The sequence below is a fragment of the Delphinapterus leucas genome, chromosome 3 (assembly GCF_059928025.1).
Source record: "Delphinapterus leucas isolate spDelLeu-1000000601 "Yukka" chromosome 3, BTC_Dleu_Yukka2, whole genome shotgun sequence".
Lineage (NCBI taxonomy): Eukaryota > Metazoa > Chordata > Mammalia > Artiodactyla > Monodontidae > Delphinapterus > Delphinapterus leucas.
In genome coordinates, this window is record NC_143131.1 from 143,113,956 (window position 1) to 143,140,999 (window position 27,044).

The 27,044-nt window shown below is 44.2% G+C and overlaps 1 protein-coding gene across 1 annotated transcript in view; it reads left to right on the forward strand.

Moving 5' to 3' along the window:
• Window positions 1-27,044, forward strand: part of TENM2 (teneurin transmembrane protein 2) — a 465,471-nt gene that overhangs the window by 376,182 nt on the left and 62,245 nt on the right. Inside the window, exons 18-23 of the mRNA XM_089909643.1 lie at window positions 10,987-11,130; window positions 11,557-11,806; window positions 18,880-18,900; window positions 21,849-22,081; window positions 23,364-23,518; window positions 24,960-25,834. Of these exons, the coding sequence (XP_089765769.1) occupies window positions 10,987-11,130; window positions 11,557-11,806; window positions 18,880-18,900; window positions 21,849-22,081; window positions 23,364-23,518; window positions 24,960-25,834 (1,678 nt within the window). The remainder of the gene's footprint in view (window positions 1-10,986; window positions 11,131-11,556; window positions 11,807-18,879; window positions 18,901-21,848; window positions 22,082-23,363; window positions 23,519-24,959; window positions 25,835-27,044) is intronic.

Sequence of the window (27,044 nt, forward strand, 5' to 3'; positions counted from 1 at the left end):
TGGATGAGGCTGGATCTTGTCCTTCTGGTGGGCAGGTCCACGTCTGGTGGTGTGTTTTGGGGTGTCTGTGGACTTATTATGATTTTAGGCAGCCTCTCTGCTAATGGGTGGGGTTGTGTTCCTGTTTTGCTAGTTGTTTGGCATAGGGTGCCCAGCACTGTAGCTTGCTGGGCGTTGAGTGAAGCTGGGAGCTGGCGTTGAGATGGAGATCTCTGGGGGATTTTCGCCGTTTGATATTATGTGGAGCTGGGAGGTCTCTTGTTGACCAGTGTCCTGAAGTTGGCTCTCCCACCTCAGAGGCACAGCACTGACTCCTGGCTGCAGCACCAAGAGCCTTTCATCCACACGACTCAGAATAAAAGGGAGAAAAAGTAGAGAGAAAGAATTAGTAGAAGTAGGAAGGAAGGAAGGAAGGAAGGAAGAAAGAAAAGGTAAAGTAAAATAAAGTTATTAAAATAAAAAATAATTATTAAGAAAAAAAATTAAAACGGATGGATAGAACCCTAGGACAAATGGTGGAAGCAAAGCTATACAGACAAAATCTCACACAGAAACATACACACTCACAAAAAGAGGAAAAGGGGAAAAAATCATAAATCTTGCTCTCGAAGTCCACCTCCTTAATTTGGGATGATTCGTTGTCTATTCATGTATTCCAGAGATGCAGGGTACATCAAGTTGAATGTGGAGCTTTAATCCGCTGCTCCTGAGGCTGCTGGGAGAGATTTCCCTTTCTCTTCTTTGTTCTCACAGCTCCCAGGGGCTCAGCTTTGGATTTGGCCCCGCCTCTGCGTGTAGGTCGCCGGAGGGCGTCTGTTTTTCGATCTGACAGGACGGGGTTAAAGGAGCCGCTGATTCGGGGGCTCTGGCTCACTCAGGCTGGGGGGAGGGAGGGGCACGGAGTGCGGGGCGAGCCTGCCGCAGCAGAGGCCGGCATGACGTTGCACCAGCGTGAGGTGTGTCGTGCGTTCTCCCGGGGAAGTTGTCCCTGGATCCCGGGAACCTGGCAGTGGCGGGCTGCACAGGCTCCCCGGAAGGGAGGTGTGGATAGTGACCTGTGCTCGCACACAGGCTTCTTGGTGGCGGCAGCAGCAGCCTTAGCGTCTCCTGCCCGTTTCTGGGGTCCGTGCTTTTAGCCGCGGCTCGCGCCCGTCTCTGGAGCTCCTTTAAGCAACACTCTTATTCCCCTCTCCTCACGCACCAGGAAACAAAGAGGGAAGAAAAAGTCTCTTGCCTCTTCGGCAGGTCCAGACTTTTCCCCGGTCTCCCTCCCATCTAGCCGTGGTGCACTAACCCCCTGCAGGCTGTGTTCACGCCACCAACCCCAGTCCTCTCCCTGCGCTCTGACCAAAGCCTGAGCCTCAGCTCGCAGACCCGCCCGCCCCGGCAGGTGAGCAGACAAGCCTCTCAGTCTGGTGAGTGCCAGTCAGCACCGATCCTCTGTGCGGGAATCTCTCCGCTTTGCCCTCCACACCCCTGTTGCTGCGCTCTCCCCCTCCACCACCCGCAGTCTCCGCCCGCGAAGGGGCTTCCTAGTGTGTGGAAACCTTTCCTCCTTCACAGCTCCCTCCCATTGGTGCAGGTCCCATCCCTATTCTTTTGTCTCTGTTTTTTCTTTTTTTCTTTTGCCCTACCCAGGTACATGGGGAGTTTCTTGCCTTTTGGGAGGTCTGAGGTCTTCTGCCAGCGTTCAGTAGGTATTCTGTAGGAGTTGTTCCACGTGTAGATGTATTTCTGGTGTATCTGTGGGGAGGAAGGTGATCTCCGTGTCTTACTCTTCCGCCATCTTCCCCCCGTCCTCCCGCAATTTCTTTATTCATTCATCCATCAGTGGACAGTTAGGTTGTTTCCATATCTTAGCTATTGAAAATAATACTGCAGTGAACATAGAGGTGTATATATTTTTGGAATTAATGTTTTGGTGTCCTCTGGATATATACCAAGAAGGGAATAGCTGGGTTCTCTTAAATTTTTTTAATCTGTAGTTTTCCCTTTCATCACTAGCTCATTTTTCCCAGTTTTACTGAGAAATAATTGACTTACATCACTGTATAACTTTATGACATACAGCATGATAGTTGATTTACTTATATTGTGAAATGATTAGCACAATAGATTCAGCTAGCATTCATCTTCTCATAAAGAAACAATAAAAAAGGAGAGAAAAAAGGAAAATTGTGATGAGAACTCATAGGATTTAGTCTTTCAACAACTTTCCTGTATATCATACAGCAGTGTTAACTCTAGTCATCATGTTGTACATTACATCCCTAGTACTTATTTATCTTGTATCTAGAAGTTTGTACCGTTCCACCACCTTCATCCAATTTCCCCTTTCCCCACTCTCTGCCTCTGGTAAACCTCAAGTTTGATATGTTTTTCTGTGAGTTTGTTTTGTTTTTAGTTCCACATATAAGTGAGATCATACAGTGTTTGTCTTTCTCTGTCTGACTTATTTCACTTAGCATAATGCCTTCAAGTTCCATCATGTTGTTGCAAATGGTAGGATTTCCCATTTTTTATGGCTCAGTAATATTTCACTGTGTGTGTATATATATATATATATATACACACACATATATATACACACACTTATGTATACTGTATGTATGTGTATATATATGTATACATATACATATATATATATATATATATACACACACACACATACTACAGTTTCTTTATTCATTCATCCATCATTGGACACTTACATTGTTTCCATATCTTGATTATGCTGCTATGAACATGGGAGTGCAAATATGTCTTTGACATAGTGTTTCCATTTCTTCAGATACATTCTCAGAAGTAGAATTGCTGGATCATATGGTACTTTAATTTTTAATTTTTCAGGAACCTCCATACTGTTTCCAGTCCCACCAACGTTGCACAGCGGTCCCCTTTTCTCCACATCCTCACCAGCATTTTTTATCCCTTGTCTTTTTGATGGCCATTCTAATAGGCATGAGGTGTTATCTCATTGTGCTTTTCGTTTGCATTTCCCTAATAACCAGTGATGTTCAGCATTTTTTCATGTATCTGTTAGCCGTTTGTGTGTTTTCTCTGGAGAAATGTCTATTCAGGTCCTTTGCCCATTTTTAAATTGGATTATTTGGGTTTTTTTGCTATTGAGTTGTATGAGTTCTTTATGTGTTTTGGATATTAACTCCTTATCAGATCTACTATTTGCAAATATTTTTCCCATTATATAGGTTGTTTTTTCACTTTTATGGTTTCTTGTGCAGAAGCTTTTTTTTAGTTTGATGTAGTCCCACTTGCTTATTTTCCATTTTGTTACTTGTGCTTTAGGTGTCATAGCCAAAAAAACTCATTACCAAGACCCATGTCAAGGAGCTTTATTCCTGTTTCCTTATAGTTTCAGGTCTTACGTTTAAGTATTTAATCCATTTTGGGTTAATTTTTGTAAGTGGTATACATATGGGTCCAGTTTCATTCTAGTACATGAGAATATGCAATTATCCTGGCACCATTTATTGAAAAGACTGTCTTCTTCCATTGAGTATTCTTGGCTGCTTTGTCAAATATTAGTTGACCATATATGCATGGGTTTATTTCTGGGCTGTCAGCTCTATTCCAATTGTCTCTTTGTCTGTTTCTATGCCAGTACCATACTGTTTTGATGACTATGGCTTTATAATATAGCCTGAAATCAGGACGTATGATGCATCCTGCTTTTTTCTGCTTTCTCAGTATTTCTTCGGCTACTCGGAGTCTTTTGTGGTTCCATATAACTTTTAGGACTGTTTTTTTCTACTTCCATAAAAAAAATGCTATTGGAATCTTAATAGGAATTACATTGAATCTATAAATGGCTTTTGGTAGTATTGACATTTTAACACTCTTAATTCTTCCAGTCCATGTACACAAGATACCTTCCATTTATTTGTGTTTTCTTTGATTTCTTTCAATGTCTTGTAGTTTTCAGAGTAGAGATCTTTCACCTCCTTGATTAAATGTATTCCTAAGTATTTTTTGATGCTATTATAAATGGGATTTATTTATTTTATTTCTTATTCAGAAAATTCATTTTTGGTGTATAGAAATGCTACTGGTTTTTGTATGTTAATTTTGTATCCTTCGACTTTACTGAATTTACTGATTAAGTCTTAACATTTTTTTTTGAGTCTTTAGGATTTTCTATATATAAGATCATGCCATTGGGAAATAGGGACAATTTTACTGCTTCTTTTCCAGTTCTGATACATCTTATTTATTTTTCTTCCTGATTATTCCAGTTAGGACTTCTAATACTATGTTGACTAGGAGTGGTGAGAATGGGCACTCCTGTCTTGTTCCTGATCTTAGAGGAAAAGCTTTCAACAGTTTTCCATTGAGTATGATGTTAGCTGCGGGCTTGTCATATATGGCCTTTATTTTGTTGAGTTGGGTTTTTTCTATGCCTATATTGTTAAGAGTTTTTATCATGAATGGATGTTGAGTACTGTCAAATGCTTTTTCTGCATCTCCTGAGATAATCATATGATTTTTTCTTTTATCCTATTAATTGGATTATCACATTGATTGATTTGCATATGTTGAACCATCCTTGCATTCCAGAGATAAATCCCCCTGGATTATGGTGTATGATCATTTTAATATGCTGCTGAATTTGATTTGCTAGTATTTTATTGAGAATTTTTGCATCTGTACTTATCAGGGATACTGACCTGTAGTTTTCTTTTCTGATAGTGTCCTTTTCTGGTTTTGGTATCAGGGTAATGCTGGCCTTGAAAATGAGGGTGGGAAAGTGTTCCCTCCTCTTTGATTTTTTGGAAGAGTTTGAGAAGAATTGGTGTTGATTTTGCTTAAAATGTTTGGGAAAATTCACCAGTGAAGCCATCTGGTCCTAAGCTTTTCTTCATTGGGAGATTTTTGATTACTGATTCAATCTCTTGACTAGCAATTGGTCGTTCGGATTTTCTATTTCTTCCTGACTAGCAATTGGTCATTCAGATTTTCTATTTCTTCCTGATGCAGTTTTGGTAAGTTGTATGTCTTTAAGAATTTTTCCATTTCTTCTACGTTGTTTAGTTTGTTGGTGTATAGTTATTCAGAGGAGCCTCTTATGATCCTTTGTATTTCTGTAGTATAAATTATTAAATAATGTGTCCTTATTCATTCATAATTTTATTTGGGTCCTCTCTGTTTTTTCCCTAGGTAGTCTAATTAAGGGTTTGTCACTTTTGTTTATCTTTTTAAAGAACCAACTCTTTTTTTGGTTAACCTTTTCTATTGTTTCTCTCTTTTCTATTTTATTTATTTATGCTGCAATATTTATTATTTCCTTTATTCTGCTAACTTCGGGCTCAGTTTGTTCTTCTTTTTCTAGTTCCTTAAGGCACAAAATTAGATTGTTTATTTGGGATCTTCCCTAATGTAGGTGCTTATTGCTATGAACTTCCCTCTTAGAACTGGTTTTTAATGCATCCCAGAAGTTCTGGTATTTGTGTTTCCATTTTAATTTGTCTCTTTTTATTTCCCCTTTAGTTTCTTCCTTAATCTATTGGTTATTCAGGAGAGTGTTTTTTAATTTCCATATATTTTTGAATTTTCCAGTTTTCCTCTTGTTATTGAGTTCTAGTTTCATGGCATTGTGGTCAGAGAAGATATTTGGTATGATTTTAATCTTCCTGAATTTGCTAAGACTTGTTTTGTGGCCTAACATATGGTCTATCCTAGAAAATGTTCCACGTACACTTCTGCCATTGTTGGATAGAATGTTCTATGTATGTTTGTTAGGTCCATTGGGTCTGTAGCGTTGTTGAAATCCTCTGTTTCCTTTATGACTTTCTGTCTGGATGATCTGTCCATTTTTGAGAGTGGGATATTCAAGTCCCCAACTTTATCCTATTATGGTTTATTTCTCCTTTTAGCTCTGCTAGTTTGTGCTTTATATATTTACATGCTCCACTCTTGGGTGCATAAATATTTATAATTGTTATATCTTCTTGATGTATCTACCCCTTTACCATTATATAATGGCCTTCTTTGTCTCTTTTTAACACTTTTAGTTAAAGTCTATTTTGTCTGATATAAATATAGCTACCCCTGCTTTTTGGGGGAGATGGGATTACCATTTGCTTGAAAGTTTGCAATGCCTTTTTCCATCCCTCCATTCTCAGTCCATATGGGTCCTTATGGCTATAGTGAGTCTCTTATAGGCATCATAACATTGGCTCTTGTTGGTTTTATTCGTTGAGCCATTTCATGTCTTTTGATTGGAGAATTTAATCTGTTTACGTTTAAACTAATTAATGATAAGGACTTAGTATTGTTATTTTATTCTTTGTTTTCTGGCCCTTTTGTGATCCGTTGTTCCTTCTTTCTTTTTCTGCTGTCTTTGGTATTAGTTACTTTGACTTTCTCTCATGTTCCTTTGTGTAATTACTATAGATTTTTACCTTTACTTACTATGAATCCAGACGAGTTCCACCTTGTGCAACTGGCTGATTTCTCTTCAATTATTATTATTATTATTTTTTTTTTTTTTTTAGCGGTGCGTGGGCCTCTCACTGTTGAGGCCCCTCCCTCTGCGGAGCACAGGCTCCGGACACGCAGGCTCAGCGGCCACGGCTCACAGGCCCAGCTGCTCTGCGGCATGTGGGATCTTCCCAGACCGGGGCACGAACCCGCGTCCCCTGCATCGGCAGGCGGACTCTCAACCACTGCACCACCAGGGAAACCCCTCTTCAATTATTTTAATCTATGGTTTCTCCTTCCATTTCAACCTCTTTTTTTAGGTTTTATGATTTATTTGTTGAAGAAACTGTATTGTTTGCCTGTAGCATTTCCCATAGTCTGGTTTGTTTTCTGATTGCACACCTGTGGCTGTTTAACATATTCCTCTGTCCTATATCTCCTATAAATTGATAGTTGGACCTTGAGGCTTTCTAGGTTCAAGTTTGATATTTTATCTATACCAACTTGTTTGAGGTTTAACTGACATACAATGTATACAGCATAATGATTTGATATTTATATATATTGCAAAATGATGACTACAGTAGATCTAGTTAACATCTGTCACCGTACATAGTTACAAATTTTTTTTCTGGTGGTGAGAACTTTTAAGATCTACTCTCTTAGCAACTTTCAGATATACAGTACGGCATTACTAATTATAGTTACCATGTTGTATATCACATCCCTGTGACTCATTTATTTTTTAACTGAAAGTTTGTATCTTTTGACTTTCTTCACCTGTTTGGTCCACCCAGCCCCTGCCTCTGGCAACCACCAGTCTGTTCCCTGTACAAGAGCTTGGCTTTTTGTTCTTTGCTATGTTTGTTTTTATTTTTTTTAAATTCTGCTTATGATCATCTTTGTTTCATAAACACTTTAAAAACATTACTTAGATTTCTCCAAAAAATTTTTTAATTAATTGATTTATTTATTTTTGGCTGCGTTGGGTCTTCGTTGGTGCACGCGGGCTTTCTCTAGTTGTGGTGAGCGGGGGATACTCTTCATTGCAGTGCACAGGCTTCTCACTGTGGCAGCTTCTTTGTTGTGGAGCACGGGCTCTAGGCGCTTGGGCTTCAGTAGCTGTGGCTCACAGGCTCTAGAGCGCAGGCTCAGTAGTTGTGGTGTATGGGCTTAGTTGCTCTGTGGCATGTGAGATCTTCCCAGACCAGGGCTTGAACCCATGTCCCCTGAATTGGCAGGTGGATTCTTAACCACTGTGCCACCAGGGAAGTCCCCAAAATTTACTATTTATCACAATAAAACATTGAGGCATTTAGAGCAAATGATATTCCTATTTACACAGATTTTTAGATCCACATATAGGTGAGATTATACAGTATTTGTCTTTCTTTATCTGACTTATTTCACTTAACATAATGCCCTCAAAGTCTATTCATGTTGTCACAAATGGCAAGATTTCATTCTTTTGTACGGCTGAATAATATTTCATTGATTGTGTATCATGTCATTTTTATCCATTCATCTGTCGATGGACACCTTGGTTGTTTCTATATCTTAGCTATTGTAAGTAATGCTGCAACGAATATAGGGGTGCATATATCTTTTCACTGTTGATGTTTTTGTTTCCTCCAGGTAGATACCAAGAAGTGGAATTGCTGGCTCCTATGGTAGTTTTATTTTTAAGTTTTTGAGAAACCTCCATACTGTTTTCCATAATGGCTGCACCAGTTTACATTCCCACCAACAGTGCACAAGGGTTCCTTTTCTCCACATCCTCTTTTTGATGATAGCCATTCTGACAGGGGTGAGGTGATATCTCATCGTAGGTTTGATTTGCATTTCCCTGATGATTAGTGATGCTGAGCATCTTTTCACATACCATTGGCCTTGTGTATGTCTTCTTTGGATAGATGTCTATTCAGTTCCTTTGCCCATTTTTTAATTGCGTTCTTTGGTTTTTGGCTGTCAAGTGGTATGAGTTCTTTATATACTTTGGACATTAGCCCCTTATCAGATATATGATTTGCAAATATTTTCTCTCATTCAGCAGGTTTCCTTATCATTTTATGAATGGTTTCATTTGCTGTGCAGAAGCTTTTTAGTTTGATGTAGTCCCACTTGTTCCTTTTTGCTTTAGTTCCCTTTGCTTTGGGTGTCAAATTCAAAAAATCATTGCAATGACTGACGTGAAGGAGCTTATTGCCTATGTTTTCTTCTAGGAGTTCTATGGTTTTAGGTCTTATATTCAAGCTTTTAATCCATTTGAGTTCATTTTTGTGAGTGTCATAGAGTTGTACAATTTCTTTTTCTTTTTTTTTTTTTTTCCACATGTGGCTGTCCAGCTTTCCCAACCCATTTATTGAAGAGAGTGTCCTTTGCCCATTGTATATTCTTGGCTCCTTTGTCATAAATTAATAGACTATGTATGCTTGGGTTTACTTCTGGACTCTCTAATCTACTCCATTGATCTTTGTGTCTGTTTTCATGCCAGCACCATACTGTTTTGGTTACTATAGCCATGTAATATAGTTTGAAATCTGAGCGTGTGTTGCCTCTAGCTTTGTTCTTCTTCTCAAGATAGCTTTGACAGTTCAGGGTTTTGTGGTTCCATACAGGTTTTAGGAGTGTTTTTTCTATTTCTGTGAAAAAATAGCAGTGGAATTTTGATACGGATTACATTGAATCTGTACTTTGCTTTGGGTAGTATGGACATTTTAACAATATTAATTCTTCTAATCCATGAGCATAGAGTATCTTTCCATTTATTTGTGTCTTCTCCAGTTTCTTTCATCACTTTCTTGTCATTTTCAGTGTACAGGTCTTTCACCTCCTTGGTTAAATTTATTCCTAAGTATTTTATTCTTTGATTTTTTTTTTTTAAGCAAGACAGCTTGATAGATGGTTCTGTCTTCTTCTGTCTGGAGGTGACTAACGTCAGCCTGTCTATTCTTTTGTGATTTCAGCAGCATTGATGCTCATTGCCTAGATTCATTAGGTCATTAGGGATTGCAGAATGATATTTTAATTGTCATTGCTTCTTTATTATTTACTAGCTAGAATACTTCTATATAGACATACTTTCTCATTAACTACTTGGTTATTTGAGGTATAGTTCAAATAAGAAAGAAAGGATAAATGCTTGATTCTTTCCCTTTATTTACCAGTTTTCAACCTAATAAGTTGGCTCTCTCACATCCTCTACTGGTGGCAAATCAGTGTTTTTAAATACCATTATGAACTCACAGGATGAAATACCTCTAATATATCCATTGAAGTTATTATCTTTCCTCATAGTCAAATTGTCTCATCTTTGGTCAGTGGAAGCTTCTTCAAGCTGATTCCCAAATTCTTTTGACGTGGCCCTAGTAGATTGTATTTCCTTCCTTGCTATCTGGTGTGATCAAATCGCCTGGTCTTCTGTTGTTCATTTCTTGTTCCAGCCGTTTCTTCAAGGAGCCCTGATTCCTGTTAATGAGAAATAATATTTCAAGGCCACAAGCCAGGCACTAGCACTTCTCTTTGCTACTGAGTTGGTCATTGTTTCTTGGAATTTTCAGAGGACAAGCCGGTAAATACATGGGTTTTTTTAAAAGATAAAATGTACCTCTCCTTCATTTCAACACTCCTGTATCTCAGGATTTAAAAAAAGCTGTGGAGAATCCCCAAAGGTGACACACATAGTTAAGAATTTAATGTAGAAGGAACAGCCATAATAACAATGCCTCATGTTTCTAAAGCGGCGTTCCAATTAAAAATGTATGGCATCTCGGCATTTTGTCTCCTCTATTCTTACGACATCTCTCTGAGAAACTGAGGCTTCACTTGCTCTGTTTTACACACGGGGGGAGATGGAGCCACGAGGAAGTGTGAGCTGGAACAGAATTGGAACTAAAATCCTTCTTCTCCCACCCCTCTCTCCTATTTGTCCATGTGGCAAATGCAGGATTTTTATAGTTTTTGGATTCTGTTCCCCACTGAATTGCCATATAATTGGCAGGCAGTGTCCCCATGCCTGCCTCACTTGGAACTCTCTGGAATCCTCAGTGAATGTACAAAGTGCCTCAGCTAACACAAGCTGTTGCCTCCAGAATCTCCTTATAAATGAGCCACAAAGCTTCCATAGGTCTTTCTCCTAGTGAGTGAAAATAAATAACACAAAATATAGCGAATGCGGGCCGTGAACAGGCTAAGGGAAATGGTCTCCTGTCCATCTCTAAAGGAGCGTTGTATTCAGTTTCTAAATGATTCATCTCTTCCCTCCCCATCGCTGGGGTCATTTTTGAAAACCAACTGTTCATTGGAAAGTTCTTTCTATCCCCACAGACTATTACTGTGTAAAGTTTCAAGGTTGAGTTCAGCTTGAAATTTGAATTTAATATTGTATGGAATCACAAGGCGAAAAGCAATCAGCCTGCCTCGAGTGAGTTTTTTGAGCTGAATCTGTATTACCGTGAGCACAAGTTTCTCATTCCTGCTGGAGGGCTCTGGAGTAATCAAGGAAACTCTCTCATCTCCTGCTCTGCCCCACCCCCTTTTATCTTTCAGTGTCTGTCGGGTTTGAATATGAGACCTGCCCCAGTCTCATCCTGTGGGAGAAAAGGACAGCCCTCCTTCAGGGATTTGAGCTGGACCCTTCCAACCTCGGGGGCTGGTCCCTGGACAAACATCACATCCTCAACGTTAAAAGTGGTATGTGAGCACATTTCCTTTTCCCAAATACGGCCTAGTCTTGCCTCTGGAACCTTCTCTCCGGCCTTGACATTTAAGTGGTAGCCCCCTCCCCTTCCCGTAGCTCTTTTTCATCAAATGACCAAAATACTCGTAAATGTCAAGGAATGTTGAGCTGTTTTTTTCCAGACCGTCCACCTTAGTGTACCTCACAGTTCTTCTTCAGTGATCTCTACAAATGTTATCTTACCCCGTACCATGGCCTTGGGGTTTCCCTATCCTATGACAGCTCTCTCAGCATCATGAGGAAGTTGGGGAGCTCCCCAAAGTTGCCGTTTCCTACTGTTTCTCTTCCCTCTGTCACTTCCCCTCATCCTCAGTAAGCCTATAGAAGTGTCCTCCCCAGAGGGCTGCAATAACTGCCCCCATTTACTGCCCCTGCCCCAGGAATCCTACACAAGGGCACTGGGGAGAACCAGTTCCTGACCCAGCAGCCCGCCATCATCACCAGCATCATGGGCAACGGCCGCCGCCGGAGCATTTCCTGTCCCAGCTGCAACGGCCTTGCTGAAGGCAACAAGCTGCTAGCCCCAGTAGCTCTGGCTGTTGGAGTCGATGGGAGCCTCTTCGTTGGTGACTTCAATTACATCCGGCGCATCTTTCCCTCCCGAAATGTGACCAGCATCTTGGAGTTACGGTAAGTGACTGCACAGAAAACCTTCTCTTGCCCTGTTGCTCCCACTGCTACGAAACTTGCCTGGGTAAATGGTGGCCGCATGTGGGGTTCTTCAGAGAATACAGATTCTGTGTGACGGGCTGAGGTTTAAAACCTAGGCCTGGAATCAGATAAGGGCTAGGGGAAATGCTTTGTGTATCTATAAAACACTGCATGTGTATCTAGTACAGTTGTCGACACCTGCCTTACGGCAAAGGAGAAAGCCTTCAGTCAAGGTACTGGGGGTGGGACCTGGGTAGCCGTATTGTATAAAACCTTCACATGTGAATCTGATACATACCAAAGAGTGAAAGGACCACTCCTTTAAGCTGATGGTCCATTTCACGGGTTTCTAAAGTGGCACTTCTTAAAAATACAGATTCCTGGAGCCCACCCCCGGAGGCACTGGTTCAGTAAGTCTAGAGAAGGGCCGAGGCATCTCTTCTCTTTGACAGGCTCTGTAGAAGATTCTGATGTACATCAAAGTTTAAGAACCTCTAACGTTCATCTATTAATTCAGGCATTTATATTGAGCACCTCTGTGTGCTGGCTCACTATGAATTTTCTGGATATCTGTGCACATTTACTAGGATCTGACTTAGAAGTACTGCATAGGCCTTGCTAGGTAACTTCTGTCCACCCCTGGGAGATTCCTCCTGGCCATTGCTAGCTACTGAGTCTGAAGTCCAGGCCTCTGTGCTGGACAAAAGCTCTTTGAAACTCTCTTTTCAGGAAAGTTGATTCTAGGCCCTCAAACCTAGAGAGGGATCTGTAAGTAGAGGGAGAAATGCAGTCTATAAATAAGGGAAATAATTCATTCAACAAGGCAAATATATACTATGTGCAGAACTGTCTGGCGAAGGGAAAAAAAACCAAAACAAACAGAGGAACAAGCAAAGCCTCAGTTGTGTTTGTGGTCTGACAGGGAACTTCAAACTACATCATGTGGACAAATTAAAAATTTTTCAAGAAGCACTAAATGCCATAAGGAAACTCTAACGGGGTAAGAAATAGGAACCGTGGTGGTGGGAAGGAGGGAGAAAGAAGCTTCGTAAGATAAAGTAGTCAGAGAAACCCCTCATCCTAGGTGATATTTGAGGTGGGACCTGAATGATGAGATCAGCCACGTGAAGACCTGGGGAAGAGTATCCCAGGCAGAGAAAAGTTGTGCAAAAGCTCTAACGTCAGCAAACAGCCTGCTTATTTAAGGGACTGATGGAAGTCCAGTATGGACTTCTGAGAGTGTCTCAGAGGGGGGCAGAGAGGTAGATAGGGGACCAGCGCTTCAGGGTCTGAATGACCATGTCGACGCGTGTGAATCGTATTCTGCTTTTAAATTGATTTTCTTGAAGTATAGTTGATTTACTGTGTTGTGTTCATTTCTGCTGTACAGCAAAGTGATTCAGTTATACATACATATGCATTCTTTTTCATTTTCTTTTCCATTATGTAATGCACTTTGGAATTTGGAAGTAGGAAGGGGGGTGGAGCTGACATGGTCTGATTTGCATTTTTTAAAGAGGACCCTGGCTATTGGGTGAAGAATGGACTGTTGGGGTGTAAGACTACAGTTGGGAGCTGTAGCAGTTGTCCAGGATTTGGGGGATGGTGAGATGGACTAGGGTGGTAGCAGGGGAGATGGGGAGCTTCCAACTGGGATATATTTTCGAAGTAAATCTGATAGGAATTGTGTTTATAGGGTGTAAAAAGAAATGAGGGAAAAAAAGAGAGAGGAGAGAAGAATCAAGGGTGATGCTGGGATTTTGACCTGAGCAGCCAAATGGGCGGTGGTGTTTTCTGAGGCAGCTTCAGCTGCCAAGTGAAGGACTTAGAAGAAGTCACAGGGTGCACCTACATTCTGTGTCTCTGAGGCCCCGCCTGGGGGAGAGATTAGTGCTCTGACCACCAGAAAGTGATGCTGAGTGTTCTGAGGAGCTGAGACCGTGCTGGGCACTGGGAGGGGTAAAAGGAGAGAAGAAAACCCAGCTTCCACCCAAGAAGGTTCCAGCCTCTGTGATCAGTGATCCAGGATGTGTTTACCAAGCATTAGGGTGGGTCAGGCCCGTGCTGGGCCCTGAGGGTCCAAAAGGGGATGAAACCCAGGCTCAAAGAGCACCCATTCGAGGGTGAGAGATGGGGACCTGGGCAAGAAAAGGCAACTCAAGCTGAGTGTTCTAGAAGAGCCAACAGCCAACCATCATGGAAACACAGAGGGGGAGGCCATGGGGTAGAGTAAGAGGGTGTAATCATTGAAAGGCGAACAGTGAGAGGAAGAAGGACGCAAAGTGGAAGAGGCTGGATAATCCTCAGGCCGTCAAAATGACAATCAGACAAGCCACCCTCCTAGAGCTCCCCAGCTAGGTCCCTTTCCTAATACATTTACTTCCTTTTTTACCCTAGCAAAGCATCTTCTTCGTAGGCATCCTCTGGGCAGTGGAGAGCCGTGAAAGCAGGCAGGGAAGGGGGTGGAGCTGGCGCTGGGCTTTTCCATGAGGGCTGCATGATTTCATCTGGCATTTGTCACCCTCCACATCTGGCCGTGGCTTCTTTGTCGCCTCTCTTCCCGCTCAGAGCCACATCAGCCCTTGCCTGCCCATCCCCGCCTCCACACCTTGACTCGCTCTACTTAAAATACCTTCTCTACCTCGTCTCCCTCATCAGTTCCATCTTTAAGACTGGGCTCTTCCATGAAGCCCAGTCTCCCCAGCAGAAATAATTCTCTCCCTCCCCTGGGCCACTTAACTCTAATTTTCCACAAAGGTGACACCATTGACTGCCTTGTTTTTTAGCTATTTCTGCAAGTCTGTAGGGCCCCAGGGTGTGAACTTCTGTAGAGCCGGCACCTTTGACATCTTTGCCCCTTGATGCCCAGAGCGGTGCCTGGCCCACAGGAGGGGGTCAAGACATGTTGCTTGGGTTAAAGGGCACGAAGACCAGCATCCACCGTTTGGTTGGAGTTTGTCCCTGATTCCACGTCTCTGAAGTTGCAGGGGCCACAACATCAATGGTACAAGCTAAGGGCCCACGTGGTGACATTGAGGACAGCTGCGGAGAAGTGTAACTGTCAATTTCCCTTCACGGCTGTGTGATTTTTTTTTTTTTTCCCCTTTTTAACCGCCTTTGGACTCGCTCTTGTTTTATCAGCCAGGTATCCAGGCGATTAGAAGTTAAGCTTTAACAAGAACACTGGTTTGATTCCTCTTTTCTTCCCACTACATACCGGAAAACAAAGGGATGTCAATCCCCTCTCTTCAAAACAGTAACCAGCAAAGGGCGGGGAGGTGGGGGGCCATGGGCGGGCAGGGAGAGACCTGTCGTGCTTCTGTCTTTTCTCCATTGTGAGTTGGCAGCTGAACGATCCAGTTTTGGGAGTCGGTGCCCGTCCCTGTCTCACTTACCCAACCCAGAGCTGACCCCCCGAACCCGAATTTTATTTAAACGTTCACTCTCCTTCTTCCTTGCTTCTTCCTTTGCCTGACCAAAACATGCAGGGGCAGAGTTCTACGTGCTTGAAAAACTTCTGATGGTAGAAGGAGCCTTATTCCTAGGTAAACCGGTTATCACCTGGCAGCTCCAATTGCACTGGCATTCAAGACATTTTCAACACCCACCTCCCCAGAAAGCCTGATACCCCACCTCTAGGAGCCCATTTCCCTTCTCATAACTATCACCCTCTTCAGATGGTTCTGGAAAACCCAGGCCCTGGGGAATAGAGTAAATCTGTCAGTCACTCACGTCTTAGGGTGAACTTCGGTCAGCGGGAAAGCTTTCCTTTCTCCCCCCATTTGAGACTATCTCAAGACGTGAACCCCAGTGTGAGGCAGTAAATGATGATGGACGGGACAGTGTCGCTCTGCCTTTTCTTAACTTGGCCCCCTTTCCATAAACATAAGAATCTCACACTTTCCTTCATGTTTGAAATTCTAATTTTCTTTTCATCTTCCCATTATAAAATTATATTATGATATGAACTATGCTTTTTTCCCAACTAAAACACTTCCCCATGCTGAGATTCTGACGGAGGTATTGGGGTAGGTCAGCAGCATCACTGCACCAGGGAGGATGTTTCGGGGAGGGAATGGTCCAGCCCAAATGTGTGAGTGCTAGAGAGGGAAGAGAGGCAAGAAAACTGGGAGCCTAGGAAGGTGGGCAAGGGCAGCAGAAATTGAAAGTAAGCTTCCCCAAAGGCCAGCTTTGCCTGAGAGTACAGCTCCAACAGACCCTGCTTAATGCCAACGTAGAACATTAGGGAGGAGAATGAGATTGTAGTCAGAGAGGAATGCTTCCTCTGTGAGGTCAGGGTATAAACATGGAGGTCAGGAAACAAACTATAACACAGCACCTACCCAGAGTAACAATGACAACAATATTTCCATAAAATTTTGGACAGTTCTTGGCACTGTGTTCAAAGCTCTTTTACCAAGGGTTTCATGGGGCCTGAATCTTATGCAATTTTGGAATGAAGCTGACTATTATTTAGGATAAGAAAAGAAACCAAAACAAATGGAAAATTTTGAAAGTCTGACAATTAGTGCAAACATCACAAAATCCAGACAAATAACCTAAAATTTGTTGTTAATTAACTATTACACTTCCACGATATATGACTTCTCCATTGAGCACACCACTTTCTGTAATGATGCTAGGTGAGTTGGCACAATAGGGCAGGAGGATTCCTGAAAGCCGTGAGTACCAGAATGGCCAGCAACCATCTAAAAGATGGTAGAAGGACCATGTATGAGCTGCGTAAGCACATCCGCCTAAAACTGAACTATATGTATCTCAACTCACTTCTCTTGAGTTAGACCTAAAACATACACAACCTGTGGCCGCTCCAACTCCACCCTGTTCTGTGGCACAGAGGGATAGAATTGGAATGAAAAGAGACAACAGTCTCATCTTATTGCAGCTTTGTGATTCTGAGCAGAACGTGAGGGATTGGAACTCATCCAAGGCAGGGTCTGGCAGCGCTAAGGGAAGCAGCCTATTCCTTCCTCCACTCAAGAACCCATTTTTCCAGCCCTTACTCTCTCCAGGGCTCTCTACTAAGAATCAGCCGTATGGAGATGAGTCAGATGTCCAGATTTACTTACTCGCTTCTGTTCACGATGAAGCTAGGAAGACAAGCGCACACACATAAATCACAAGACAGCCTGCTGAGAGCTCCCTGAGACGAGCGGAGAAGGCCTGGGGAGACCCTGAAGGCTTTGCAGGGGAGTCATTGAGACTCCACAGTGTGAAGAGCTAATCCATCTCAATTCTCGAATCTGAGACAGCACTTTTTCCTCAAAGCGTTGGTTTCTTTGAAGCCATGGACGCAAAGCCTAGGCCTGTCCCTTGTAAGTAGGGCACCTATGCTCTTCTTTTGGGTTGGCCCAAAAGTTCGTTTGGTTTTAAGAAAAATAAAAGACCTTTTTCATTTTCACCAAGGACTTTATCGAACAAAGGATTCATGAACTGAACGAACATTGTGGCCAACCCAATACACAGACTGACTCACCGGTGCTCGTATTTGGGTTTGTTGCCTGCTAAACACCCACTCTGCTAATGGCCTTGGTCTGGAATAGCGGTGACCTCAGCCTTTCTCCAAAGTTCAGATCTACATGATCATTTGGACTCTGCAGTCTCAGTGACTTAGTCACCCCTGCCTTCTCCTTCCCCCAACACAGGTATTATATTAATCAAGTTAAAGCAGATGTTCTTAGCAAAGAAGTAGGTCGGGTCTGCAGACCCAAATCCCAACCAGTCTTTTCACAAAATCTTGACTAAAAAAAAGTGGAATTGATATTGCAATAATTAAGAGCCAAATATGACTACCACTGGTGACAGATAACATTTCACTTTCATTAAGCAATATAAAATAGATGCGAGAATTCCTGGCTGCCACCCTGACACACCAGGCTTTGCAGAATGAATCTTAAATTGCACTATGTCAGTCAGAGCTCAAGAGTTATCAGCATCATTTAATTAACTTTTTTTTAATGTAAAAACTAACATGTCGGAATAAAATATAAAAATGTAATCCCTGTGCAAACCCAGCACTAATGATGGCCCCCGGCAGAGACCCGAGCCGCACCCAGGCAGGAATCAGGGCATTAAACCCTCTTTGTTCCTTCCCTGAAGCCTCCTCCCTTAGCTGGAAGGGAAAGAGGGGTCAGGGGTTTCTTCCACGTTGGCCTAGGAGCCTCAGGAGTGGGGAGCACTTTTCTATTTAAGGCCCTAGCCTCTCTCCTCTTCTCCTTAATGCCCTTAAGATTCAGCCACTCTCCTGTTGAAACTGACGTGTATTTTTATTCTTAAAACAGAAGCAACACTTTGACTAGTTTTCCGAAAAAGAATGTTAACTGGAGTCTTTGGCTCCAATTACAAGAGGATGGTATCGCCTGTGAGTTTCACCGATGGGTGTTATCTGTAAGAAAGAATGCATACTTGGGGGCCCACGCGTGCGAGGGAGATGGGGAGAGGGGAGGGGGCAAGGAGCAGAGCGAGGAAATGGTTGAGACTCTCAGGGTTCAACAGGGTGTTTGGCAAATGCATTTGGCTGTGGGCAGGGCCGCTCTCTCTCTCGGGTGGTACAGACTCTGTAATGCACCAATGGCAAGTAGGTGGTACAGGCATCACGACACCCAAGGCGGATGTTCCAAAGGCGTCACAGCACTCTTGACGGCTGAGCTTGAATTTGGCTTCAGGATCCTTCCACTCCCGCCCTCCCAGCCATTACCAATCGATAGGTGTTGGCACTCAAGAGGTAACCTGTGTGCCATCCCTTCATTAGCCTGTTTCACCTGTTGCCACCTGTGTCACGTGACGCCACATTGCTGGTCAGAGAATTCAAGCTTTCTTGTCTAGATTCTCCAATGGCCGGGAGGAATCCAAGATCAGAGGAGCTTCCCAGATAATTGTGCTGGGAGCCGTCAGCTAGAAGGGAAAAAAAAAGAAAAAGAGTGCCTTTGGGGGGGGCCCATTACACAAGAAACGAAAATGTTATGTTTGCTTTATCATCACTTCTTCCGCTAACTGTTTGTTCTTTTTCCTTCTGTTTTCTTTCTCTAAAGAAATAAAGAGTTTAAACATAGGTAAGATGAAGAAGTCTTTCCCGTATAATTCGATATGGTTCGTTTGCTACCTTGTGTTTGCTTTTTGTTTTGTGCTTTCTTGTGTAATGTTGTATATTTTTATGTACCAAATATAGTAACTTTTTATGTGCTAATTGTGTGCTGTGGATATGATAAGCTTTAGCAATTATGAAATTCAGTCAAAAAGGAACCAAATAAGCTGACAGTAATTAGAATTTCCGGAAGATGCAAGTGCAAGGTAATGAACCCTCAGCAAACTCTCATCCCGACTACTCAGTGCGGTCCATAATTGGGCTAAACTGTTGAGGCAAACTTCTAGCTTTTGTAAATGCTGGACTGGGTTCACAAAAGCTTTAATGAACTGGAAACGGGTCAAAAACCCATTTTCAAACTCCTTAATGATTTTTTTTTTCCCCCTGGATATATAGTCACTTTAAAAAAGAAAGAAGAAAAACAAGTTAATTGCCAATCTGCTGGTCAGAATGAATCCAGCAGTCAGATGCATTGGAAATTGCCATGGAATTCAGTCACTTTTAAGTATTAGGAAGGGTGCGAGCCGAGTACTTTTTGTCTAAGTAGGCTTTGTCATGCTCTGAGATTATCGCCTAAACCATATTGGTCCAATTCACATATATGTGCATGTTGCTTTGGGGAGCTTCCTGTCACAACGTTAGGAAAACTCCAGGTTGCACTAAAATGGAAGCAAAGTGACCTTCTTTTTATTTGGAAGAGGAGGAAAAAACAAAGCAATGTATTTTAATACTCAAGGGAATCCTTCTCTTCCCTCCTTGAAACGAAGTTGGCAGAGGCTCCTGCGTGACGTTAGGTCAAAATTAGACAAAGAATAAAACTGTACAAGATCATCAAAGTCAGTGCAAAAGCCTCGCGTACGAGTCCTCTGCCTCCTCCATCTCAGGCACGCCCAAATTGGCTGGTTTTAGACACCCGCATTGGGCCAAATTTTTTCAAAGGCAGCAATGCCCCGGAAGGACACCCGCTTCAAACTTCCATACTCCATCTGACCTTTGCCACAGCCCCAGTGTGAAAGCATGGCCATCCATCTCCCTGAGCTCCTCTGCAAGAATGTTGATTGAAATGAGTTATGAGGCCCTGGGAAGAATGGGCTCCCAGCAAGAACTGACCCCACCCCCTCAACTGGCTGCTCTTCTGCCGGAGATTTTGAAAAGCCTCCTTGAACTGGGCTCCCTAGAAAGCCCAGAATTAATTGTGTTGCTCACAGACAGGCACAGGTGTGCAGTGCCCTGATTCTTCAGATGATGGTACCAGCTCCTGTGTGGTCAGTAACAAAGTACAGCGTCTAATTAGAAAATGGCATGAATTTTTTCCCTTTCTGCCCTAATTCGTTTTGCATGTATGGATAGTCTCTCAAGACTTAGTAGGCGAAAAAAGAAGAAGGAAGGAAGGAAAGGAACCCAGGTAGCCTACTCTCCCAGACCTGTTATCTAGGCTGGAATTTTAGAAAGACCTTGATTCTCGTTGATATGCCTTAATAGCGACCTGAGGAGAGGCTGGAATTAAAGACGGTCTCGACGCACAAACTGTTCCTAAAAATGGCTTCCTTGTTCTTTTCTTCCTTAACTCAGGGAAGAACCCAAATGGTGGTGGTATTTTCGTTAGTAATTGACCAGCTACTGTCTACCGGACAGATGTACCCAACACTACCATCGCCCTCACCTTCCCTTCACCTTTCCCAGCTCCTCTCTTCCCATAATTCCAAACTACCGTTGAAAAATAACTGAAAAAAGGAAAAAAAAAAAGACCTGTGCTCATTTTAGGCATGTGGCACCAAAACCTAGTCTCCCACACTAGGACAGAGAGGTGTCTGCTGCTTGCATCCTCGGGGCGGTGATGCTAATCACCAATGTGGAAATAGCACGAGTACCCATTCTGGTCTCAGCCTCCAGCCAGGGACAGACACTGCAGAGGGATGAAAATGTAGGGTTTGAGCCCAAAGGGTCATGAGTGATGCTCTGATTTGACTTCTTTATTACCCCAGTAAGGAATCTAGGACCCATCGTGGCCAAAAGACTCCCCTAGGTTCGCCAGCTGGGCCCAAGTTGAGTTTAGAGTTTCTCGTGTCTTAGTCCTGAGCCAAGTTTACAGATCTTACCCTGTCCTCGTCAGCAACACATAGGACAGCTGGACGCACGGCAGAGAAAGAGATCCAGGTCTCTGAGGCTTCTTGCTCTCCTAATTCATTTCCCCCACCCTGAGGTATCTCTCTCCTAGTGTGTCTTAGGGTCCTGGCAGATCCCGGGCCATGCCTGTGACCTCACTGTTACCCAAGATTTGAAAACTACGCCTCCTTCCTTTACCATTCAGATTCTGGACGTGATATCGGCAAGGTATCACGTGTCATCACACAAGATGCCAACTTTGTTCATATCCACACCGAGGAACAGTAGAGAAGATCTGAGGCTGAGGACTGGGGATGGCTCTGGGGAGCCGCCCATCACACAGTTAGGAAAACGCCAGGTTGCCCCAGTATTCATGATCTAGTACTTTGGAGGCACTGAGGAAGCATAGATTAAGAAGGGGACATTGTCCCGTGGAAGTGTTCCTCAGCCCCCCTTGCGAACATAGTAAACCCACGGGGTAAAGAAAGGAGGCTGGCACCCACAAAACACAAACACAAAAGCAGTATCAGAGTGAGATCTCTCGCAACGGCTAAATGAAGCAATGGTATTCTAGCATGAAGGGAAGCGATGAATCCTCTGGTAGCGTGAGGAGCTTAAGTCCAATTAGAAGCAGCTAAGAGCCATGATATGTTAGAACACTAACTTATTACGTTAGATTCTTTCCAGTTCACTAAAGTGGAAAGACAGCGGAGGTGGGTAGAGTCTTGCTGGGATTTCTGTCATCTCTTTGATCCAGGAGGCCAGCTGCATAGCCCCTTCTCATTCCTCTCTGTGCTTCTTCTCCTAAAGCAACAACCCAGCACACAAGTACTATCTGGCGGTGGACCCCGTGTCCGGCTCGCTCTACGTGTCCGATACCAACAGTCGGCGAATCTACCGAGTCAAGTCTCTGAGCGGAGCTAAAGACCTGGCTGGGAATTCAGAAGTCGTGGCAGGGACGGGAGAGCAATGCTTGCCCTTCGACGAAGCCCGCTGCGGGGATGGAGGCAAGGCTGTGGATGCCACCCTGATGAGCCCTCGAGGTAGAGTCTGCAGAGGAAGAAAGCCCTTCCCCAAAGAGAGCTTGCCACACGCATGGCTCCCTCCCTGTTGGAACTGAACTAAGCCCAGGCCGTCCCAAACACAGCTTCCCCTAGAATAATTTAACTCTGCTAGATGGCTTTGGTGTGTGGGTGAATGTTTCTTAAAGAGACCGCATTTATTTATTTGAGGTACACTTCATCACCCGCAAATGTCTTTAGTTTACCAATGGAAAGTGGGGTGGATTGCTCCTGGAGATTGCTGGCTGCCGCCAGTCACAGAGAGTCAGAAGGAAATGTTGGCTCCGCGAGCCAGAGTGCCAGCTGTGTGGGCTGCAGACAGAAGAGAGCCCGGTAGGAGGGCCTCCAACCACTCCACAGCTGTTCTGTTAGATAATAGTGTATCTAAAGTCAAAAGCACAGTACCTGACATTTTGCAAAGGCCCCATAATGGTAGCAATTAAGAACGGGTATCATTTCCAAGGGCCTGGATTTGGGGGCGGGGGCGGGGGGGTGCAGTTCTTGGCCCTGACGGATCTCTGTTTGAAAAGGACTAACTGAAGGTTAAGGGCATGTTAAAAAAAAAAAAGGAAAAAAAAAGAAGGTTAAGGACCCGTCATTTGGAGGTCCAATTCTTGTTAGCATTTTTAGCTATGCTGAAAGCACACAGCAGCATGAAATAAGGATGGGGAGCCTTGGGCTTGCGCACTGGGGTGAAAATGCAAAAGAAATAGAAGCTGCTGTCTGCCTCTTACCAAGGGAGTGCTAAGACCAGCATTCCCCGCCCCCAGAGTATCGATGGAGTCAAGGCTTCATTGGGAACACTTCCTGGAGGATACATGTTGACTTAGGAGTTTGTGACTGCAAGCGTCGCTGTTTCCCAACCTCATTGTTGCAGTCAGTCGTGAAGGGTATTCAAGTAATTTACTACCAATAATTTTTTAAGCAGTGAACTTGGGAAGTAACATCTTTTCTAAAAAGAGAAGATGCAAAGTGATCTCCCCGTTCCTTCATTTGCAGCCTTAGTTCATTTGCAGCCCAAGGTTCATTCTTTGGCTGCGTGGTGAAACAGCCAGTGCCCCAGGAATTAGGCAGATCTAGCACAGTGCCCCTGAGAAAGGGTATCACCTTAAAAGATTGAGAGCCACAGCTCTCAGTGTGCTACTCCAGTCAGGTCCCTAATCCAAGAAGGGAATTCCCCGGTAGGGCATCCCTATCCACCAACCCCATCCTGCCAGCCCTGCTCTTTGCCAAGAGACGTACTCCCACTGTTTGTCTTGCTCAGGTATTGCAGTTGACAAGAACGGGCTCATGTACTTTGTCGACGCCACCATGATCCGCAAGGTTGACCAGAATGGAATCATCTCCACCTTGCTGGGTTCCAATGACCTCACTGCTGTCCGGCCACTGAGCTGTGACTCCAGCATGGACGTGGCCCAGGTGGGACTCACTCTCTCCCTCCCTCCCTCCCTCCCTCCCTCCCTCCCTCCCTCCGTCCCTCCCTCCGTCCCTCCCTCCGTCCCTCCCTCTCTCTCTCTCTCTCTCTCTCTCTCTCTCTCTCTCTCTCTCTCTCTCTCATTTCTCATCACTATGCCACACCTGGTTCTGGGCCTGAAGTTCTCACCTGGGGCCTGTTTGGGTCAGAAGTGGAGGGGGAGGAGGTGATACAGATACAGATCCCAGGTTTGTTTGCAGAAGGCTTCAGGTGAGCTAGACGGCAGGATGGAACGGGACATGTCAGATAGAAATGAGAGCGAAGTAGAAAAAGAGAATGGGAGAGGGAAATTCTGCCCAGAAGAGTGGAGCTGGTGACACACTCCAGCCTTGGCAGATTATAGGGTAGGAGTTACTGTGTAATTACCTTTCTTCTTCATCGTTATTGCAGGTTTGAGAATGTACCATACAGTATTACGTGTCAATGAGAACTTCCCTGTTAATCTGAAATGACTGCATCCTCACTAGATAAACCTTTACTTTGCGCAGTAGTAACTAAAGCAGATCCCTCTGCGATGTTCCCCCAAGTGATAGTCTTTTAGTCCAGGTTCTTACCTGTTGGCAGAGAACAGAGGCTCACTCGAATGTACCACAGGAGAAACGGGACTTTATACTTCTTTTCTTAAATTTTGATTGGAGTATAGTTGATTTACAGAAACGGGACTTGAATATAAGGGTCTTCAAACAACCTGGAGTCTATGTTTACTCTTCCAAAAGGGCCTTTTCCACCCTCGGTCAACTTCATTAATTTCAGCTCAAGTTCCTCAACTAACTGACCACTAGTTACTGAGGTTTTCATTTCAGATTCTGCAGAGAAGGGATGTGTTTGGTCCAGTACACTTTTTCAAGCAAACACTCAGGTTGTAGTTCGCTGGCCAGCCTGTGCATTGGCTGTCCTTGGGTCAGGGACACCTTCTAAACCGCGTGGCTCCTTGTCGTGAATCAGATAAAGATGCTAAATGAACCTAGCCTCCTCAGGGCCACAGCTTGGTGAGCAGAGTATGGGCTGCATCACACTAGCCCTCTGTGCTGTGAACCCCCTAACTGTATGTGATGACTCTGACCCTGGTCCAATTACCTGGGGCTGTCAAGAGCATCATGGGTAGAACTGGTGACCTACTCTAGCCATGACCTACTCTAGCCACAGCAGGTGATAGAGCAGGAGATGTCTGTTCCAAGTTACTCCTTCGCTATCACGTACGCCCAGCATAGGCAATGAGCAGTTGGTTCCGTGATGGGCGCGTCTCGTACAGCGTGTTAGTAAAAAAAAAAGAAAAAAAAGTAAGTCTTTTCTCCCAGTTGCATAAAATCAATGGAAGTGCCCCGCGCAGTGAAACACTGAGCACGTTAGAGGCTGTTCTTGAATTTGGTGCCGTGTCATCCACAGGTTCGCCTGGAATGGCCAACAGACCTTGCCATCAACCCCATGGACAACTCCCTGTATGTTCTAGAGAACAACGTCATCCTTCGCATCACCGAGAACCACCAAGTCAGCATCATTGCGGGACGCCCCATGCACTGCCAGGTTCCTGGCATTGACTACTCGCTCAGCAAACTAGCCATTCACTCTGCTCTGGAGTCAGCCAGTGCCATTGCCCTCTCTCACACTGGGGTCCTCTATATCACCGAGACAGACGAGAAGAAGATTAACCGTCTACGCCAGGTAACAACCAATGGGGAGATCTGCCTCTTAGCGGGCGCAGCCTCCGACTGTGACTGCAAAAACGACGTCAATTGCAACTGCTACGCAGGAGATGATGCCTATGCGACTGACGCCATCTTGAATTCCCCATCATCCCTAGCTGTAGCTCCCGATGGTACCATCTACGTTGCAGACCTTGGAAATATTCGGATCAGGGCGGTCAGCGAGAACAAGCCCGTTCTGAATGCTTTCAACCAGTATGAGGCTGCATCCCCCGGAGAACAGGAGTTGTACGTCTTCAACGCCGATGGCGTCCACCAGTACACTGTGAGCCTGGTGACAGGGGAGTACTTGTACAATTTCACGTACAGTGTTGACAATGATGTCACTGAGTTGATTGACAATAATGGAAATTCCCTGAAGATCCGTCGGGACAGCAGTGGCATGCCCCGCCACCTGCTCATGCCTGACAACCAGATCATCACCCTCACAGTGGGCACCAGTGGAGGCCTCAAAGTCGTGTCCACGCAGAACTTGGAGCTTGGCCTCATGACCTACGATGGGAACACTGGCCTCCTAGCCACCAAGAGTGATGAAACCGGATGGACAACTTTCTATGAGTAAGTAGGTTTTTAAAGTAGTTCCTAACAGTACTCACCCTACCCTCACCGGCATCAGGACTGGCCGTCCGTGTAGCTTTTAGAATCGTTTACTCGTCTTGTCTTCCTAACTTTAATGCCCCAGGATATTCCTGTCCCCTGACTCCTAAATGCTTTGCACTATTGGGTGTCTGGTATTGAACGCCCTCCCTACAAGAGTTGGGAATGCCTGTTGCCTGCTTGCCATTCCAATTTCAGGATATTGGACACGCACAGCGCCTGAGACATCAAGGGTTGATTAACTTTGCCGATTATTCATGTTTGCCATGGGTGCGGAAATGAGAAACTAAAAGGCAAGATCCTGGTGGGGCTCCTGTAATTTGCCGATAGGTCCAGCAACACACTTGGTTGCACAGACAGGTAGATAAACTCTGAATTTCCTCTTTAGCAGAAGCAGATCAATACAGATAAAGTGCTAGGTATATTAAAAGATGTGAGAGCTGGGCATATTTCCCCTAACAATTATCTCGTACTTGATAGTCCCGCTGTTTGTTTTACCAAAAAGCTGTTTTCCCTCTCGCTCCTGCGGGCAGTTCTTGGTCCAGCTACCTGCTGCTGCAGGTATTAACCAGTGGCACGCTGGTGGGAGGAAATTGCGAAGGCATGATTCGCTGGCTGAGACGGGGATGGAATTTATAAGTATCTGGCTCTCCTTGATGGTGAAGGATCTGGCTAACCACTATATATTTGGAGTCGTTGCTTGCTTCCGGTCTAGGTGTTGCTGCCAGCTGAGAATTTAGTGAGTTGGCAAGGTGTTGTCACAGAAGGAAAGAGGGACAGGGGAGAGAACAGAAGACCTCATTGTGGATCAGTTTTACTCTCAGGGATGTGCACTTCCTGTTTGCATTCCAGAGGGTTTGGGAGCATGTAAAGGAAGCTGTTGCCACCTCCTGGAGATCGGCTGCACTGCAGAATTGCTTGCCCTTGCTCTCCTTGCTTCTTTGGGCCAAGCTGTCTTTCTCAGACTTCTGAAGCACCCTCATATCCTCCAGACGCTGGGACTTGATCACACTTTATCAGCCAGTGCCTCTGTCCCTGAAGGCGCCATCTAAGTGCCACCTTGAGCTCTCACACCACGTTAGGCTAAAGCTACACTTTAACCCAAACGCCTCCTAGATTCTCATCTTCTCTTCTGGAAGTTGCACCTGAAGACCCAGTGCATTTCAGAGAG